The 19,112-nt window shown below is 45.5% G+C and overlaps 1 protein-coding gene across 1 annotated transcript; it reads left to right on the forward strand.

Annotated features, from left to right (window-relative positions):
• The first annotated feature begins 8,918 nt into the window (after window positions 1-8,918).
• On the forward strand, window positions 8,919-16,988 carry LOC115323788 (methyltransferase-like protein 7B). The gene is made up of 2 exons (XM_029984175.2): window positions 8,919-9,482; window positions 16,746-16,988. Exons 1-2 carry the CDS (start codon window positions 8,958-8,960, stop codon window positions 16,986-16,988), a joined length of 768 nt encoding a protein of 255 aa, XP_029840035.2. The 5' UTR covers window positions 8,919-8,957.
• Window positions 16,989-19,112: the final 2,124 nt, after the last annotated feature.

Consider the following 19,112-nt stretch of genomic DNA (forward strand, 5'->3'; position numbering starts at 1 on the left):
AAGATGAGCTTTAGCACCATACCTGTCAGATTAGCTCGTCTCTACTGACAGGCTGGATTGCTCGCAACAATTCTGCGCAGAGTTACAAAAGACAACGACGACGGTTGGAGTTCAGCTTCCGTTTTGGCGCTCATTAATTCAGAGAGCGAGGTGCTGATCTCCAACGCAAGGGTTTGATGAGAGCGGGTAGACCTTGGGGCAAATGTGCAAGAATGTCATGAGGGCATGGAGTCTCCTTAGTTGGGCCTCCTACGCTTAGGGCGCGTGTGCACGGGCCTGCGTGAGTGCGTGTGCGTGTGTTTGTGTGTACATGTGTGCGAGTCTGCTTGTTTGTGTGTACGCGAGCGTGTTCGTTTCTTTGTATGTATGTGTGTGTGCGGCCGCGTGTGTCGGGGAATATATACATGGGAGGATGAAAGATTTAGTTCACTTCGAACGAGCTTCTTACGCCGTCAATCAAGCGCCTTTCACATGCAGCGATTTTGCTCCACTCTAAACAAAACCCGTGAGTATACTTTCCCACACAACGCACGTAGAGCCAATCACCGCAATTTACGGAGGCACATCATCGAATGACGATGCCGAAACATATGTTTTGACCAAAAAAACGCAGTCCGAGTTGTGACATTAAGCAATGCAACCGTGCCGTTTTGCATTGCTTAATATCACAACTCAGACTGCGTTTTTTTGTCTCAACATGTGTTTTGGCATCACCACTGGCTGAGCTGCCTCTTTAAGTTACGGTGATTAGCTCTCCGAGTGTTGTGCGGGAAAGTAGACGCACGAGCTTTTTTTAGAGTGCGCGACGCGATTCCCTCCGACGGCGCTCAGGCCAGCCGCAACGGCTGGTTCCAGAAAGTTGGACATTTTTTGCCGCGGCAGAGCGGTGGAGCGGCAGCATCCTCGCTGGCCATTCACAGCGCGTCGGCGGATCACTTGACAGGAGGAGAAACACTGCGGGAAAGCGTGTGCATTGGATGGAATTTCTACGCTTCGAGTAGACGACACGAAGAGAGCATACGCAACCGATTTTGTTTCTCTTAAAAAAGCCATGAAACGATTTTCTGCTTCGCTAAATACTACTTAGAATCACTCCCTAACATTAATAACTAGGACCAGTACGCCTCTGCAGTGTCATGAACATTCCAACCCGATATTGCTTCATGACCACTTTAAAGGGGCAGTGCAACTATGTCAGCTTGAAATATTTTCTACACGAGCTTACGGGCACTGGTGGGACCCAAGTATATATACTAGCACGCAACGGTACTGATTCATAAACTCGTTTGGTGCGGTGTAATTTCAAAGACCATAGCGAGCGTTTTCTTTTAATCTCTCCTTCGCAGAACTTGACGTAGCTGGGGGTCGCAGTATACCAAAGTGACGATATTTAAACGCGGCTCATAAATTGAACCCGAGCATTGCGTGAGCACTCGATTTTCGCTCGTAAATATCAATAGCTGGACAAGCAATCGGGTAGTTGCCCGTGTGCAATCGCTGCAATGACGACAATAGCCGAACCATAACGATGTCTGGAACTCAGCACGTATCCTGTGCTTTGCCAGCCCCAGCACATGGCTATGATTAAGATTGGCCGCATACAATCGGCTCCAGATCACGTGGCCGCTTGTTCTGGCTGCGAATTAAGGAAATAAACACTGCTCGTTTTTTGTTTTTGTTTTTTTTTTTACTTTTATTGCCTGTGGTGAGAATCGAACGCGTGTTTCATGGCTCAATAATATCAGGGATTCGTCCTGAGCGGTATTTGCGCAGAGTACAAAAATAATTGCATCGCCCCTTTAAAGTCCCATGATAATATTCACGCTTACAAGTACCGCCAACCATTCACGCTTACAGGTACCGCCAATACACGTGCCACGAGTGGGTACTCCGCCGCCTTTAGTTTTCAAGGGCCGCTCGAGACACGGGCCTCGTGAAATGGCGGATTTGACCCTACTCGCAAGACAAGCGCAAACACACAGAGAGGTTTTAGTTTCTCGTGTGGGGTTCTTTATGGTTGGCATATTTTCTGCGTCTACGTTGTATCGAGCCATGGAGGAATATAGCCGTTCTGTCTGGGTTCCGTGGAGAGTTTTTCCGAGATCCGTTTCCTCTTTCATCTTTCATTATGTGTCACAACGTGTACGTATTCGCTTCCCTTGGAAATAACTCAAATACGTTCGAGACAACGAGCTTGAAAAAAACATCAATCATATATGCTATACAAATATTTTCTCTTTTTTATCTCTTTAGTAGGAACGATAAATAAAGCAATGAGGTTGTTACTGCAAGCCACAGAGACCAAAACTAAGGTTTTATGTTTCACTCGTAAATCAAATGTTTTTCTTCATCCCTAGGAATCGCACTACTGAAACATTTAAAGGTCTTCAGTTTTATATATGTGACCTTGGTGTTTTGATTGAGTCACGGCTCAATTTTAATTACCATGTTGCAAAAATTATCAAAGATTCTTTACGCCTCCTAGGCGCAATTGCACGCATTACCTGTAATTCCCGCTGTTACACCTGCATACTGAACCTATTCCGGTCTTAAGTTTTATCAAGGTTAAACTTTTCTTCCACTGTGTAAATACCCTGGGAGTCAGTCAAATGCTAGAGTGCGTACAGTGACGATTTGTAAGAATTTTTTATGATCGCCACATTGGTGGGAGAGTTTTTTTACGATTATGTGCGTCTACTGGAGACGCTTGGACTTTGGCCTCATCCAGATAGACGACTAGTTCGCAACATGGCTTTCTTATGTAAACTGCTCAACGCTGCTATTGCTTCCCCCGTTTTTGAGTAGAATCTCACTTCATGTTCCTCAGCGACAAAGTCAGCCTACGGTTTATTTTTACTCGTCTAACTTAGAATCTATTCCTCCGTTGACTCGGATGCAGACCATGTATGACAAGTGTTTTAGCCCTGACGTGTACCTCTTACTACCATGTTTAAAAAAAAAAGTGCAATACTAGGCTCACTTTGTGGTGGCAAAATATTTTTGGTCCGATTGTCTTTCACTTCGTGCAAGTGTAACACGCCTAAGGCCTTACTAGCTGTATGGGGCACAGTAAAACACTCATTGATTGATTGATGGTACTTTACAGGAACTGCAACAGCTTTGATAATTGTCCCTAGAGTGTGACTATTTTATATTTTCAGGCAGGCGTATGTCGTCAACATTTTTGCGAGAGAAGAAAGCGTCATCTGATTAAAAGTTCAGTCGGGGAGAAGGGTTTTTAAAAAATAACCACGTTTGGGTCCTTGGGAAACTATCATCTGCGACTCCGCGGTGCTCCTGACAGTAAAATATGGGATTTCAGTCTCCCGCTGTGCGGAACCGTTCTGACATGTCTCGGAGTTGAGCGAAGTTGGTCGCTATCGTATGCAGTTTCTCGGATGTATGTTACTCGCGGCTGAGCACAAGTCTAAAAAACTGTTAGTATGGGACTGGTTCAGCGGACATTCTGCTTTTAAAACAGGACACGTTATGAGTGCAAACGATAGTCTATCGCCTTTCCTCTTGCGAGGCTTAACTGCGGCACTAGCTTGGCGGTTAAGCAGCATCGCCTCCATCGAAGTGACACTGGCATTCTGGAGTACGGCGTTTTTCATAGCATAAAAATGATCGAGACTATAAAGACAATGACATGACGAAACCACAAGCAAGCTTTGGAAGTGTGCGAGATTCGAAGGAAAATTCGCGCTCACAGCGGCGCAAACGCGTCCGCGTTGTCTGGGCATTCAATGCAATCGTGTCTTTGGGCGCTATTTAATGCCAATGCAAATTTTTTTTCTTAATTAAAAAAAAAATTCTGAGCTAGTTTTACCGTTATTGCACCCCGCGCAAGTCCCTAGTACAGCAATTTTGTGATTAAAACAAAACAATGACTTGAAAACTAAGGTAATTAGTGACGTTTTCGAACAACAGCTAGGCGTGACTGTGGAAATGGTCGAGCGAATTCATAGACTTGGGAAAAAAAATGAAGGTAAATGTCGCCCTGTCATCATGAAACTGTATGATTACAGTGAAAAAGTTCAAGTACTCCAGAATCGCAAGAAACTGAAAGGGTCAAAGATATCGGTGTCCAATGATTATTCGCATGCTACTTTACACAAGAGACGGAATCGTTGGCAAAGTGCAAGTAAAGAAAGGTCCCGAAGATTACGTGTGAGGCTTGTACATGATAAGATGAAGATCGGTGACGAGACGTTTATTTGGAATGATGCTGTTGGCTGTCGCGAAAAAGTCACGGATTCCCGGGGTTCACGGTCGGAAAATAAATGACGATCAAAAATTGAGAAGGAAGAATGCCTCCGGCTTATTAATTTGAACGCGAGAAGCCTTGTTAATAAAGTGGACGAATTGGAGCACCTACTTTTAGTACATGACCCTCATATTGTTGTTGTTACTGAAACTTGGCTGCACGACCAGATAACTGATTCCGAGCTTCTTCCGCCATCCTACAAAATAATCAGGAAAGACAGAGGATCCCGTGGAGGTGGAGTTTCTATTATCTATAAGAATAACATAGCCTGCATCTTGATGGCCGACTGCGCTGATACTGAAAGCTTGTGGTGCAAAATGACGTTTTGTGGACATACCTATGTGATTAGTGGAGTATATAGAGCTCCTGATTCCCCAACTACGTTTCTGGAGGCTATTCATGATTACCTACAACAAAATGTGACCGATCACTCCAAGATGATAATTGCTGGTGATTTTAACCTACACGGAGTTAAATGGGATGACGTAGAACCAGGACCAACTGAAACCAACAATGGCGAACTTTTATTGGACATCACTTTTTGTAACGATCTCGTGCAGGTGGTTCAAGAACCTACTAGAATAACTGGGTCATCTAGTTCTATACTTGACTTAATTTTTGTCTCTGAACAAATAACAAATTATGAAGTAAGCGTTGAAGACGGACTGTCAGATCACAAGATGGTATTGCTACCCTGCAAAGTCGCAACAACGTGCAGAACCGCAAAGTGCTTAACCACGCAAGTGTATAACTTTAACAGAGCCGATGACGTCAGTATTCTCGACCATTTAGAATTACAACTTTCTTCTCTAGAGGGCCTGGAAGACTTAAATGAATAATGGAATCAATTTAAAAGCGTAGTTTTCTTCTGTCTGGGTAGATTCGTTCCAAAAAGGGTTAAGCGCGTGCAAGACAAAACCCGTGGGTTACCCGAGAAATAATTCAACTCAAACGTAAGATAGCCCGCAGCCGCAAGAAAAAAACTCGTAATACCACACTTATTCAAGAACTATCGCGCACGCTGAAATAAAAACTAAAGGACGCAAAGGAAAAGTATTTTTCAGAATCCATGCTTCAATTTATGAGGACATCACCACAAAAATTTTGGCGTCGTCTCGCGCCGTCACGGGTGGGTGTGGAATATGTCACCGATAATGACCGTATCATTACTGATCCCGCCAGAATGGCAAACGTGTTTAATAATTTTTTTCAATCTGTTTTTGTAGATAGTGAAAACACACATAAAAGCGTTGAAGAGATAAGGAGCGCGCGGCTCTCGGCTATGCCAGATCTGATTATCTCTGAGCAGGGTATTTCTGCTTTATAAAGCAAAAATACCCTGCTCATCTCTAGTAGTATACTACTAGAGATCGACACAAAAAAATCACCGGGACCAGACGAAATTCCCAACGCATTCTTAAAGCGTTACGCGGAGTGGGTGTCCAAGTACCTATTTGTTATTTTCAGTAAAAGTTTAGAGCGCCATCAAGTACCTTCGGACTGGCTGACAGGGAGAGTCGTACCAGTGCACAAATCGGGAGATAAGCATTCAGTTAAAAATTATGGGCCAATATCGCTGACGTGTGCTTGTTGCAAGATACTTGAGCATATTGTGTCTAAGGAGCTGTATAGGTTTCTTGAAGATTCAAACATATTTTTTTTCTAACCAACATGGGTTTCGAAAGTCACTCTCGGCTGTAACACAGCTTGCTGAAACTGTACACGACTTTGCCAAAGCTGTTAATAATAGAGGGCAAATTGATGCGATATGTTTGGATCTATCAAAGGCCTTTGATCGGGTGCCTCATTTTGAACTTATTCATAAATTACAAAACCTGGGGGTAAATGAAAACATTGTTTTGTGGATTAAAGCCTACCTCACAAATCGAACACAGTATGTGCAAGTAAACAAAAAGAATTCAGCTATTGTAAGTGTACCCTCCGGCGATCCCCAGGGGTCTGTATTGGGGCCCGTATTATTTTTGTGTTATATAAACGACATTACGGAAAAAGTAGGGCCTAATGTTACTGTTCGGTTGTTCGCAGATGACTGCTTGTTGTATACAAATGTTTCTTCTCACCATGATCAGGTACAGTTAAATTACTCTTCACAGCAAGTACGAGAATGGTGTAAGCAATGGAGAATGAAAATTAATCGTGACAAGACAGTCTTTTCTGTGATAACTAACAAAAAGAAAAACGTTCTTCCATTTGTGTACGAATTTGATAACCAACCTTTGACTAAAGTTACTCAATTTAAATATCTGGGCGTTACAATATCGTCTGATCTAAGCTGGAACGCGCATATTGACAACGTCTGCTCCGCAGCCAAAAAAAAAGCTCTGGTTCCTTAAGCGCAACCTTAAGTACGCTCCACCTGAAACAAAATTAACTGCATACAAAACGTTAATACGGCCAACTTTAGAATACGCTTCTGTTATCTGGGATCCTTTCAGAAGTTACCAAATAAGCAAATTAGAAAGGATGCAAAGAATGTCTGCTAGGTTTGTACTGTCGAAGTATCGAAGAACCGAATCAGTAAATGAAATGCTTAAACAGTTAAGTCTTCCCCTCCTTTCTGATCGGCGGAAAATAGCTCGTTTAAAATTCCTATTCCTGTTGAGAAATCAAATGTTTAACCTTAATACAAGTAACTATATAACGCCCCGTGTATCTAGGCATCTAAGAAGTACTCATCCATGTCAAATAAATTTAGAGAAACCAAATAATGATACCTATAAGTATTCTTTCTTTCCAAGAACTGTATCAGAGTGGAATAACCTCCCCAAAGAAATAGTATTAAGTGATACCCTAGCTTCTTTTGAAACATGCATTTCTAAATTGTATAATCAATACTAACGAACCTTTCCCTCTGGCACTGGATAATTTAGATTATATGTTTTTGATACTTAAATGGATTGGGACTTCCGTGACTCCATTTATTATCTGCTCATGTGTTCTTGTTTTTTTTTTTTTTATCAGCCTTTGTTCGATGTTGTTTTTGCGCGCTCAGCAGCGTACGCTCTTGTAAGTTTTAGCACTGAGAAGATATTATACGTAAAAATGTTTTTGTTGTGTATTCAGTGTGATTTACCAAAATAGTGTACTCTTGTCTTTCGTGAGTTGTAGTGTTCAAAAATGTGCCTTCATATGTACTACTTAGTGTTCTGTTTTGTATATCTGTTACACTCCTGTAACAGCCCCTACGGGCTAACAGTATAAATAAATAAATAAATAAAAAAATAAAAAATTAAAAAAAGGGATAGCAGCCGCTGAAGGCGCATTTACGCTGAGCGAATACGCGCGTGGCGGTCCACATCGACGCCGCCGTCAAAAAAGACGAAGCAGTCACATAGGACCATCCGACGTCGGTGTCTTCTCGGGGAACCTCGCGTTTGTCGAGAAACACTGAATTTTTCATTCGTCTGCTTCGTACAATTCTTGTTGCCTTGCCTTCGCGATTGCATATGAGCTCGGAGACAACCGTCTTCAGTGATGGACAGTGGCGATGATTATATATACGTTTACACTCCAGTTGTGTGCAGCATATGTGAGAAACATGGACTTCGAGCGCGCAGCTTCAGAAGGTGCCCTTTTTTTGCGTTTTTCTGCAAGCAAAGCTTAGCACGGTGCTACGCCCGCGCGTCCGTACTTCTTATAGCACTGCACGCAGTTCGTGCGATAGTATTTTTGAAGGATAACTTTTGTATTCCGTAATGGTGGCGTGCACACACATAGTTCACAAACCACATTAGGAGTGACCGCTCCCGCACAGTCGGAGGTCGGAACACACTGCGAAGTTCGGTGGCGGCTTTCGCGCGAATGAGGAAAATTAGTTCCACGCCGTCGTGACCGCCACAAACATAAAACACTGCTCACGTTCAGTTGTTCCAATAGGCTTGCTTCTCTCCACGCTGAAATACTTCCAGCCACGTTTTGCGACTGCGTGCAAAACACACACACACACACACACACACACACACACACACACACACACACACACACACACCAAAAAAATACAATTGGGGTTTGTGTATGTTGTTTATACAGCCTTGAACTTAGTCTGCCTCAACGGGTGACTTGTCTCCCAGCTGTAGATGATAAATTTAGCCAGTGCAGTACAACCACTAGCCAGGGTTCTTTAACGTGCATCACGTCATGAGCATCCTACATCACGCCGGTACGATGCTCATCCAGATCGAAACGGGTAGATGTGGTAATTGAACTCAGGGTTAACGACTGCGTGCATTCCTCGAGCCCTCTGCTTTTTCAACTTCATTTTGAATGGAAAATAAAAACCGCCGAAAGAATGCCCCAACCGGAAAAAAAGGCGACACGTCACGTCCGGTCGCTCGCTGATTGGCTCAAGCGCGCGCGTCGAGGGAAAAAATAGGGTCCAGAGACGTAAACATGATAAAACAGCGAACAGAACGCGGAGAAAGAGAAAGGACAGGCAGGGCGAAAGAGCGCTGACTCTCGACTGATTTATTTTAAAAGAGGAGGAAGACGTGTGTTTTTCCGCAGTCACAGTCACAAAGACCAGTAGGCGTCGGCGCGCTTTTCTTTTGTTTGATTTTGTTCTTTCTTTGGCACCGCCCACCTGCAGTGCCTAGGATTTTGAGATACTCGTCCCGCGAGACGTTAACGAGGAGGTTCTGCAGAAAGCTGCTTGATTCGGAAAAGGCTCACGATGAGCAGGCTGGGCAACCTCGCTGTGGACTTTTTTTTTTACGCAGTCTTGTCGCTTGGATTTCTGGTTTGGGTGCCGTTCAAACTGAATAAGAAACTCCGCGAATTCTTCTTCGCGCGCGTCGCCCTTCCCGGGGGGCTCTACCTGCTGAGAGACCGAATGATCGGGGTTCGTCGGCAAGCGTTTTCTCAGCTGAACGACATGGTGTCCCACGACGAAACGCTCAAGAAGGAGGGCTTCATCAGGGTCCTGGAGATCGGTGCAGGCTCCGGCGACAACTTCGAGCACATGAAGCGGAAGGTGAAGTACTGGAACGTAGACCCCAACGCAGAGTTCGGCGAAGGTTTCCGAGAAAACCTGAAGAAGAACCCGAACGTGGAAATGGAGCGGTGGATTCACGCCTATGCCGAGGACATGCGAGGGGTTCCCGACGGTCACTTCGACGTCGTGCTGTTCAGCTACGTGCTTTGCTCCGTGTCCGAAGTGGGAAAGGTCCTCGCCGAGTGCAAAAGGGTGCTGTCGAAGGTGTGTGAGTTCGTAGTTGTGGCCTTCTTTCGCCGTCTATGCTCAGTTTCAGATGAAGTCCAGCCGCAGCCAACGCTGCAACTTGATAGACCTAGTCAAGCAGACCCAAAGGTGTATTGCTATGGCGGTCGTCATCTTTGTGCGTCTGCTATCATTGGTTTAACCAATCACGCACTGTGCATGCGACCTGATCCTGCTGCATTTCCCCTTTAAAGCTCATTCAAACACTTGCGACTGTTTACGACCTAAAGTCCCTCGATGAAACGCCACGCTTGGGCTTTCTTACAAGTACCGACAGTCATTGTTGAGTGAGCTCCGCCGCCATCCGCTTCCAAGGGCAGCTCATTTCACTGTAGTGCCGCCATTTGCTTCCTAAGACCGCACGAGGCGCAGGCCTCGTTCGTTGGCGCATCTGGCGCTACTTGCAAGACAAACTCATTAGGGCGATTTATTACGACCGACTGCGCTACGACCTCTTGTGGTCTCTTACGTGCAGAGCAGAGCCGAATATATAGAGGGTTTGGTGATGAATTGGCGAGAATAGGGCGAAAACAAATTCTGAAGACACCTAAGCTTATATTTATGGGTTGTGAATGTGAAAGCATGAATGCCATCCTTCCGCTCCCGTAGTTCGTCTGTGGTGTACTGGCGTGGACGGCCACGCTTTGGTGACTGCCGAGGTTGCGGCCGCCGCATGTTCCTCGGCGTCGAGAGGAACCGAAGCAGCCGTAGCCTCCTCCCCCTTCCCCCCTCCCTCCGGCAACGCCTGACACGAGAGCGGCGGCCGAGCGCGCGCCCCACTCTTCCTTTTACTGGAGCGCGGGCCGCTGCGCCAGGAAGAGGACTTCTCTGTGGTGTGGCGTCGTTTGGAACTATGAGATGTCGCATCCAATGGCTATCTAGGAGCCGTCTCGCTCAGCCAGTGGGAGAATGGAAATTTATCTCACGTCATTCACGTTCTTCGCGGCGTTACAAACGCCGCTGGCTCCGCTCCAAGAGACAGTTAATGCTTTTGCATTAATAAGGGCACGTCATTGGCCGAAATTGCTTCAGTGACCTTAGGCGCGATGATTGGCAGCTCTTGTGACGAACCACTAGCCTCAAATATACCCCTATCGGAGGTAATGATCTTAACAAATACCCTTCAATCACAATTTCTAGGTAAGGATGTATTCAAGTGTTTACTTTCGGCACACTAGAGTTGAAATTCGTGACCCTTCGTAACTGAAAGTGGAACGCACGTGACGTCGTTACGGCGCGGTATTTAGAACGCACTCAAAATTTCTTTCGACTGCACTTGGGACCGCAGCCTACGATGGAGTCGGCAGTAAAAACTGCGCATTCGGCTCCGTGGGAGTTTTGATCCAAACTCCGAACGGTCACCCCACATTCGCCGTGTTGCCTTATGTTTGAGGAAATGTTTTTCGTCAATGTCACCTTTTCTGGCTAAGCACACGCACTCAGCACCTTAAAACTTCTATTTTCCACTAATTCCTCACAATTATGCATTCATGTACCTTCAACCTCATCCAGAAAAAAAAAAAATTATGCGCCATTTTACGTGATTTTTTTTAAGGTCATCCCAGCGTATTCTGGCATCGCAAGTTAATCGCAGAGAGAATATGCGGCACCGGCGGCGCCGCCGCTTTCGCCAATTCACCCCGACTTCCGCCGGCTTCCGCCAGCTCCTTCCATTGACCAGACTCTAAGGCCCGCTTCAGACGGGGCAACTTTTCCAGCAATTTTGAGGTTGCTGGCGGGTTGTTCCCTAGCTTTTCCTAGGTCGACGCGAATCGCTGAGATCGGGTCCAGCTCGAGCAAGCGAGCAACTCGGAGCAGTTCGAAGACGGTTGAAGTGGCTGCAGCCAATCAGCGACGCGATATTTTCACGTGACACCCCTGTGGTGGTGATGATGACAGCTAAAGACTTAGTTCTGCTTTGGAATGGATCGTTTTTGGAAATAAATAGTTTCAGAAAAATGAGTTAGTATTCTCAACGCCGTTCAAAGATATAAGAACGTGTTTTTAGCGCGTAGCTTGGCGTCTAAATAGTGAAAGAAGAATCAAATTTAATGATGATGATGGCAAGTCGGAGCAATTCGGTTGCTGCGTGTGAACGCGGGCGGCCGGTGTTGCTGGTGTTGCGACGTCAAATTGCTGGGTGAAATTGCTCCGTCTGAAGCGGGCCTAACACGCCTGTGGTGCCGAAAACGCGCTGCGCCCATCTGCCGGGTAGCCGTGAAAAACCTGCGATTTCCGTATATTTCCTACCTTTGCGGCAGGGGTATCGGTGGCCGAGTGGTCTAGCGCACACCAGCTCGGAGCACGTTGAGCGAAAGCTCGCGCTGCAGAACCCCGGGATCCTGGGTTCGAGCCCCACCCCTGCCCGTTTCGATCTGGATGAGCATCGTACCGGCGTGCGGTCGTGTATCACTACTGCGTGATGCACGTTAAAGACCCCAGGCTAGCGGTTGTACCGCACTGGCTAATTTTCTCATCTAGAGCTGGGAGACTCGTCGCCCCTGTGAGGCAGACCAGGTTCTAGGCTGTATAAACACACAAACAACCCCCTACCTTTGCGGGCATCATTGTTTCACTGTCTGGTTTAAAAATTCTTGACAATGTCATAAATGACCATTTTTCATATATAGTAGGCACATTTGATCTCAGAAATATTGCAAAATCTTCGCTTTATTAAAATGCAGTTTCAGATCCACGTCATGGATGGTGCCAGCATGCCAGTGCGTATAAAGCCCCTCGATATGTTTACGCTTGTCTTGCAAGTAGCGTCAAATGCGCGAGTGAACGAGGCCCATGCCTCGAGCGGCCCTTGGAAGCAAATGGCGGCGCAGCACTGAAATGAGCGGGCCTTGGAAGCGAATGGCGGCGGAGCACCCGCTCATGGCACGTGTCTCGCGCGCTTCCACAACAATGGTTGGCGGTACTCGTAAAAAAGGCTTTTATCAAGGGGCTTTAAGTGCGTATGGTCGTGATTAGATATCGCGAGAGGTTGTATCGCGCTCGATCGATAGCTCTCGCAAATGTCTGAAGTAGCGTTTATTCCATCCTCGATTATCGGAGGTGTCGCTTTTAGGCGGTCATTTGTTGCGAAACGCCACGAGAGCCAGTAGCGAAGACAGGGTAAAAGAAATAGGGGGCGGGTTATAAAGCCCCGACCCCCTCGTAAATTTAGCATACATTTTGACCCGCATTTAGCATAAATAATAAACACCCCCCCCGCCCGCCCCCCCCCCCCCCCCCCCCCCAAAAAAAAAAGGGGGAAAAAAAAAAAGCATTCTTCTCTAGGCCATTTGTGAGGGCACCAGTCCGCAAAATCCGACCGTGTTTTCCGAGATTGGAAGAGGAGCTTTTGGCCAGAGTTGCCAGTGTTAAATTTCCTTCACTTCCCAAAGGCCGGACTCGGTCGGTGTAACTGAACGACAGAAATGCGAAAGTAAAAGCCGGCCCACATTTGTTCGCCAATTGTACTAAATAGTTCATAGGGTGTATGTAACACTTCTGCGTAAAATTTCGTTTTTTTTTTTCGTTTTTTTTTTTTTCTAGCAGGAAAGGGCCCTTGGGAGGCCGCCGATACGAACACGGCGCTCTTCGTCGGAATTTCCTTGGAGCTTGGTGCAATTTCGCTAGGCTCTCGCTTCCAAATATGAGTTTAAGCCAAAGAATAAAAGAGCATATAGTCTATGTGGGCTCGCGACTATACTGCCGTGCACTTTAAAGTCTGGTTCACACTATAGTCATTGAATACTGGGAAAGTTGCGTCATTGATACTTTCCCAGGAACGCGTCATTTCGTTCCATTTATATCTTCGAAGTTCAAGAGTGTAGTTTTGAGCCAGTCGCACCAAAATCGCTATAAAGCATCATCGCCACTGAAAGCGTTCCTCGTCCCTATAAGCGTCTTTGGCGCTGTGGATGCAATCCACTTATCAATCATGCTTATCTCCAAAGATATGTTGGGGGACCGGTGGCCGATGTTTCGATCTGGATGAGCATTGTACGGGCGTGCGGTTGTGTATCACTATTTCGTGACGCACACTAAAGACCCCGGGCTAGTGCTTGTACTGCACTGGCTAAATTTCTCATCTGCAGCTGAAAAATGAAAATTTTTAAGTGAGAGAAAAATTGGTAAAAATAAAGTTAGTTTGAACCTGCACCACAAAATGGTATAATAGATTTAAACCAAATCAAACAGAAAGAGAAAAGGTGTAATGAGACCGAAGTATAATTCTATGACGAAAAAAAACAATCAAATACAAAACTTGAAAAGCTCTGAAGCCACAGGATCAGAAACTAACTTTGAAGCTGTCGACGGACATTTTTTGAAAACTTTGTCTAAAGAGAAATTAGTTCTTTAGTTAAAGAATTTAAAAGTATGAAGTGTTCTCCTTTTTGTCTTTGTGTCTCTTGGTGTTTTTTTTTTTTCTTCTTCTGCACGACGACGAGCTTATATGTTATATTCTGGATCGAAAGATATATACATTTTCAATGAATTATGTGTTTGCATATAGGATGCATGACATACCAAAATTATAATCATACTCACAACCTTATTATTAATACAGCGGTGTAGTTCTTGCATATTTAAATAGAGGAAAATTATTTTTCAATACTGCAAAGGATCGGCGCCGCAAGTGATAGTGGTGTGAAGATGTGCGCTTGCTTCGCCGGTGTGCCGATTATAATATATCGGTATTCAAAAAGCGCCTTTATAAAGATGCCTGACACCAGCGAATTTAGATCTGGTCACCGAGAATGAGAGGTAAAGAAGAAACAGCTCATTCCATGAACCAAAATAGCGACCATAGGGGAGCTTAGCCCTAATGTCCCAGGATACAGTAACATTATGGAGTTTTCCTACACCTTTTTCCACTGTCCCGCAACGTTCTACGCAACCAGCTACGAGATCCGGGACTCTCTAGGCAAGGCTAACGCCGCGCATGTGCAGTAGCGGAGTCTTCGTTCCGGTGAGCATAGCGGAGCTGTGAAAACGGTCTACGAAGACCCTCCATTAGTTTACCCAGCACCGCTTTCTTGCGTCACGAAGGTTACGTACGCTTACGTCGAGATTCGACCGCAAGTTACGAAAGCTTGGATGTGCGGTACACTTAAGGTCGCATCTCGCGGTAAGCCTGCCTGAGCTTCGTAAGTAAGAAAACGTTGTGGTGTGAACTACCGAGATAATAAACTTTTAATAATCAAAATCTCACTTTAATTTTCTCGTCTTATAAATGTCCCTTTTTACGATCGCCAAGCTATAAGAGGTTCCGACAGGAATAGGGTGGCGATACCTGGCTAAAAACGTTTATTTTACTATTCTTTGCCGTCGGCTGTACAGAGCGCGACACTGTTAGCGCGAACAAGCGATCGCCGGTTTTTCCAGTTTTTTCTCTTTGAAACCAAAGGATGTTATCCAAGTTATTATTGCTACGGGAAGAGCTCATTTAGTTCTATAATGTAAGCGATACTATTTCGTGCTCGCTAATACTATTTAGAAGAAAAATGCGAAAATACGCCGATGTCGTATTCGCGCTAACAGTGTCGCGATGTGTACATGTTTGCAAGATCTGAAGAAGCAGATCACTCCAAAGGGTGTGTCGCCTCAATTGCGGCCACTTTTTATTTATTTTAATTGATGCTTAGTCTCCCATTTTTTTGCCTCAGCTGCAGATCTCTTTGATGCAAGGCTGTTTTCTTCGGTGCTTGGTTCTTTGACCTTGCTTGTTAGGGAGAAACCTCCGGGGCTTGCGGACAACTTCTGCATTAAGCTTCTATTTTCTTCCCCGCCGGCAACCTGTTCATTAGCAACAAGTTCTGAACTTTCTGAGTACAAGATGTCCTATTTTACCAATCCGACGTTAAATCGGGTTTAAGATTGCTGACTCTGCAATCTGTGTTAAATTTGCAACTTTCGCTGACCGAGAAACCGCACTTGAAGTTAATCCAGGACAGGACGTAAATATTACCAGTTTTACTAGGACTTAAAGGGCACTGACACGTCAAAATCACTTTTTTTTAATTACCCGAAACGATTGAAAACGATGCCTGGACATTACCCTCAAAATTTGAAACTTTGGAATTGAATACTTGTGCATTAAAACAAAAATAATAATAATAATTTTAGAATGCTAAATTTGAAGTTCCCGCGATCCGCGCCAGTGCAGTGACTCCAAATATTGATCCATCCTGAGAGTCGAGTTTCTCTCGAACCCCCGCCACTCGATGTGTCGTGTTCGCCCTCGTCCCGCGAACAACCGGTTTTCTCCGTGCGTCACGTGCCCTGCCGCCTGTCGCTGTGAGCAGACGATGCTTGACTTTTGAGTTTGAACATCATTAGGGCCCTTTCAGCGATCTCAAATTCTTTGAAACAGTGAGCCGTGTTTTCCGAGGGAAAATAAAAAGCTGGGAGGCGACATCACTCCAGACTTCGATTTTTGGTATTTCAAAAAGAAGGGCCGTAGTGAGTTTGCAACTGCCTTAAAAAAAACATGTTCTACGAGTGCCGTTATTAAATGCTATAGAAATATTGTTTACAAAGTCTCTAAATTTCATCATATTTGATGTCACAAATCAAAAGAAGCGAGGAGGTGAGGAGCGGGAGTGAAAAGCGCCAAATATAAAAAGGCGCGCGCGCGCGGAAAAAATGTTTTTTTTTTTTTTTTTTTTTTTTTTTTTTTTTTAGTTGTGGTATTTTTTGCGTGTTTATGACTACAGTTTGCATCGTTCTGGACAAAAAAAAAAGAAAAAAAGAAAAACGATTTTTGGGGTGTCAGTGCCCCTTCAAAGACACAGCCACACGCTCGCCTCGTACGCAATATGCGGTGTTCGCTGCGGTCATAGTAAATGACAAAATGTTTCCGCAGCACCTCAAGCTAGTCCGAAGCACGTTTTCTTTATACATAAGCGTGTTTTCAACATGACCGCTCACAGTTTTGGCACGACAGATTTCACCGTCTTACCGGGAAAGAACTAATCTAAGGCTGTTTCTGCAACCCGTATATTGTCTGCCCTTCTGAAGGTTTCGGATCACTTCACCCATAGCATTCTTTTTCATACCCTTTATACTTCCTTAAGAATGGAAAGCGTTCTGTTCAACAGCACTCTAGTTAACCATCCAAGCTGGTGCATTAACCAAAACAACGGTTCCATAAGGGTGTAGCTATGCGTGCAAATCTCTGGAACAGCATTTTTTAAATATTTTTATGTGTAGGTGCATGTATAAAGGCAAGTATTTTACACTCCCTAGGGCGGCAGGTTGGTGTTCGTGGAGCACGTGGCCCATCCAGAGGGAAGCTGGGGCTTGGTCGTGCAGAGGCTTTTCGACCCGCTGTGGACTTGTTATTGCTGTGGATGTCACGTGACCAGGAAGACTGCACTCGTCTTGAAGAATTCAGGTTTTGAAAAGGTAGAACTGAAGGAAGTGTTCTTGCCGATACCAACAATTGTCAGTCCCCATTTGTACGGCTTTGCTGTTGCCGACACGAACTGATCGGGGATCCATGTACACTGGATCAGACAAGTTATATTATATTATTGTTATGTAAATGCTGGACTTCAGCAGCTTCAGGTATACTTAGTTTCACCGTAACTTGGTAAAAGTGAAGGCTAAGGCCTTCTCCAGAAAATTAGAGCGACGGAGGCGAAGCACATGAAAACTCTTACCACAGGTGCAGGGGTAAAAGCAGTTTGGGAAGGGGGTAATTTTGAACTCCCCACTTACCTGACCCCCTCCCTCGTGTGTTTCAAAGTCGCTTTTGTCATCCTCAAAGATTATTCCGTCACTTAAAATTCGTAAAAAAGGGGAGTTTCAAACTACCCCTTTTTTTACCCCCCCCCCCCCCCCCCCCCCCCGCTGCTTCAACAGCGCCGAGAGCCACTGGTGAGATGGGGTATAGTCACGTGTGTCGCGCCGATGCGCTGATTGGCTCCCTGGGACAGTAGCCTTCGCCGTTGCCAACTTACGGTGAGGCTGCATATAGCACTTATGTAGCGCGTGGAGGGAGCCTAGCGGGTGTGTGTGTGTGTGCCAAGGGGGGAGGGGACGTGAAATCGGGAACAGTTTCTAATGCCAATCAAGATGGCGATGGCCGTGTAGAAAGGATGTATACACTAGAAATACTTGCGTATATCTCCGTGCTTATTTTCAATACATAAGGCGGGAAAGTATTCTACAGTGCTTGTTTGGCACACCAGAGCGCAAGGGGATGCAGACCATCCAAAGGGGCAAAGTGTGAGAACGCGCATTGAATGCGCGGACACGAGGCAGACAAGCGCGCGCAGTCATTGGTTGAGGCATAGCCTTCTCTATACTGACAAAGCCTGGCAGATCGCCACGAGACGCGTCCGCCGAAATTGAAAAGGTAAAGCGGCAGTCAATGGATGAGAGGAGAGCCACGTGACGGGCAAAGCTGTGGCGATACGCCGAAACACACTTCTCCCGAGCGATAGAAAGTCCGCTCGTGATCCTCGCGTTCCTCGCGCTACCGCTACTTTCCTCGTCGGGTTTGAAAACCATGTTTCGGGTCCTCGCCGCTGCAAAAGATGTGCGCTGACGACCAGCATCCCCGAGAAATGCTCGGCGCTAGCTGATCCTCGCGCTCCAAATCTGCGACCGGGCACTCTATGGTTCCGTCGTCGAACTGCCAGGCTTTGTGGGTATAGAGGAGGCTATGGTTGAGGTCGGGGGAAACAAAGGCACGTGAGCTCATCTCGAGGGTACACAAATGCACTAGGGGCAACAAGAGCTGTCGAACTTGGGCGCAATATTAATCTGAAAAGTGTGCGCAATATTTGTAAAACGCGCAATAAAATTTTACATTTCATTCAATAAACCCGTGAAACGGAAGCTGAGTGGGGGTGTTTGGTGTCTTTTCTCTACTACGTGAGATCTTGTTGATAGTGCCATTGTTTTACGGTACGACGTTCCAAGGAACGATGTTCGCGGAAAAAGTTCTTTTTAGAAGAAAGAGAGAAAAGCCGCCGTTCCATTTTGCATCGGTTTAACTCGAACGAGATCCCGTCACACTTTCGAAGGAACGGCGTTCCTTTTTATTTTTTTATTTATGTGAAATTTAATCTAAATGATATTTAAGACTAAGGCATTTTATTGGCAACTATTTCAACATTCCACTTCAAGGGATGGGGAAGTGTCAAAGAGATAGTTAAAAATAAAACAAACTTACAGGAGGACGCTTAAGCTTCACCCTTAAAGGGACACTGACACCCCCCAAAAATATTTTTTCATTTTTTGCCAGGCGCTTCATTATGATGTCGGAGGACTACCCAATTAATATTTTGCAACAGAGTAGCGTATTTTATTAATAAAGCCAAAAAACGCAACTGCTCGAAACCGAAACCGAAACCCGACGGAGGTCGGAGAAGTGGAGAGAAGAGAGTGAGTGGCGGAAGTCACGTGGCTACACCCAACCGTGCGTTTTTTTTTTTTTTTTTTTTCTTTTCTCCGTAGCAGACGACACGACATGCGGCGTGCGATGCGGCGTGCGGGAACTGCTCGCCGTGCGATTCTTTTGCAGTTATGTTTGTTCCGCTCGTTGTTCTGTACTCCAAGATGAGTTGTTTTGTACATTGAGGAGTTGGAGATGAGTAGTGAGTG

The sequence above is a fragment of the Ixodes scapularis genome, unplaced genomic scaffold (assembly GCF_016920785.2).
Source record: "Ixodes scapularis isolate PalLabHiFi unplaced genomic scaffold, ASM1692078v2 PGA_scaffold2__306_contigs__length_199485367, whole genome shotgun sequence".
Classification (NCBI taxonomy): Eukaryota; Metazoa; Arthropoda; class Arachnida; order Ixodida; family Ixodidae; genus Ixodes; species Ixodes scapularis.

Bases quoted from the DNA above. Each gene is read 5' to 3' on its own strand.
- LOC115323788 (XM_029984175.2), top strand. From the start codon at position 8,958: ATGAGCAGGCTGGGCAACCTCGCTGTGGACTTTTTTTTTTACGCAGTC. The intron at 9,483-16,745 runs GTGTGTGAGTTC...TACACTCCCTAG, and splicing joins GCAAAAGGGTGCTGTCGAAG to GGCGGCAGGTTGGTGTTCGT.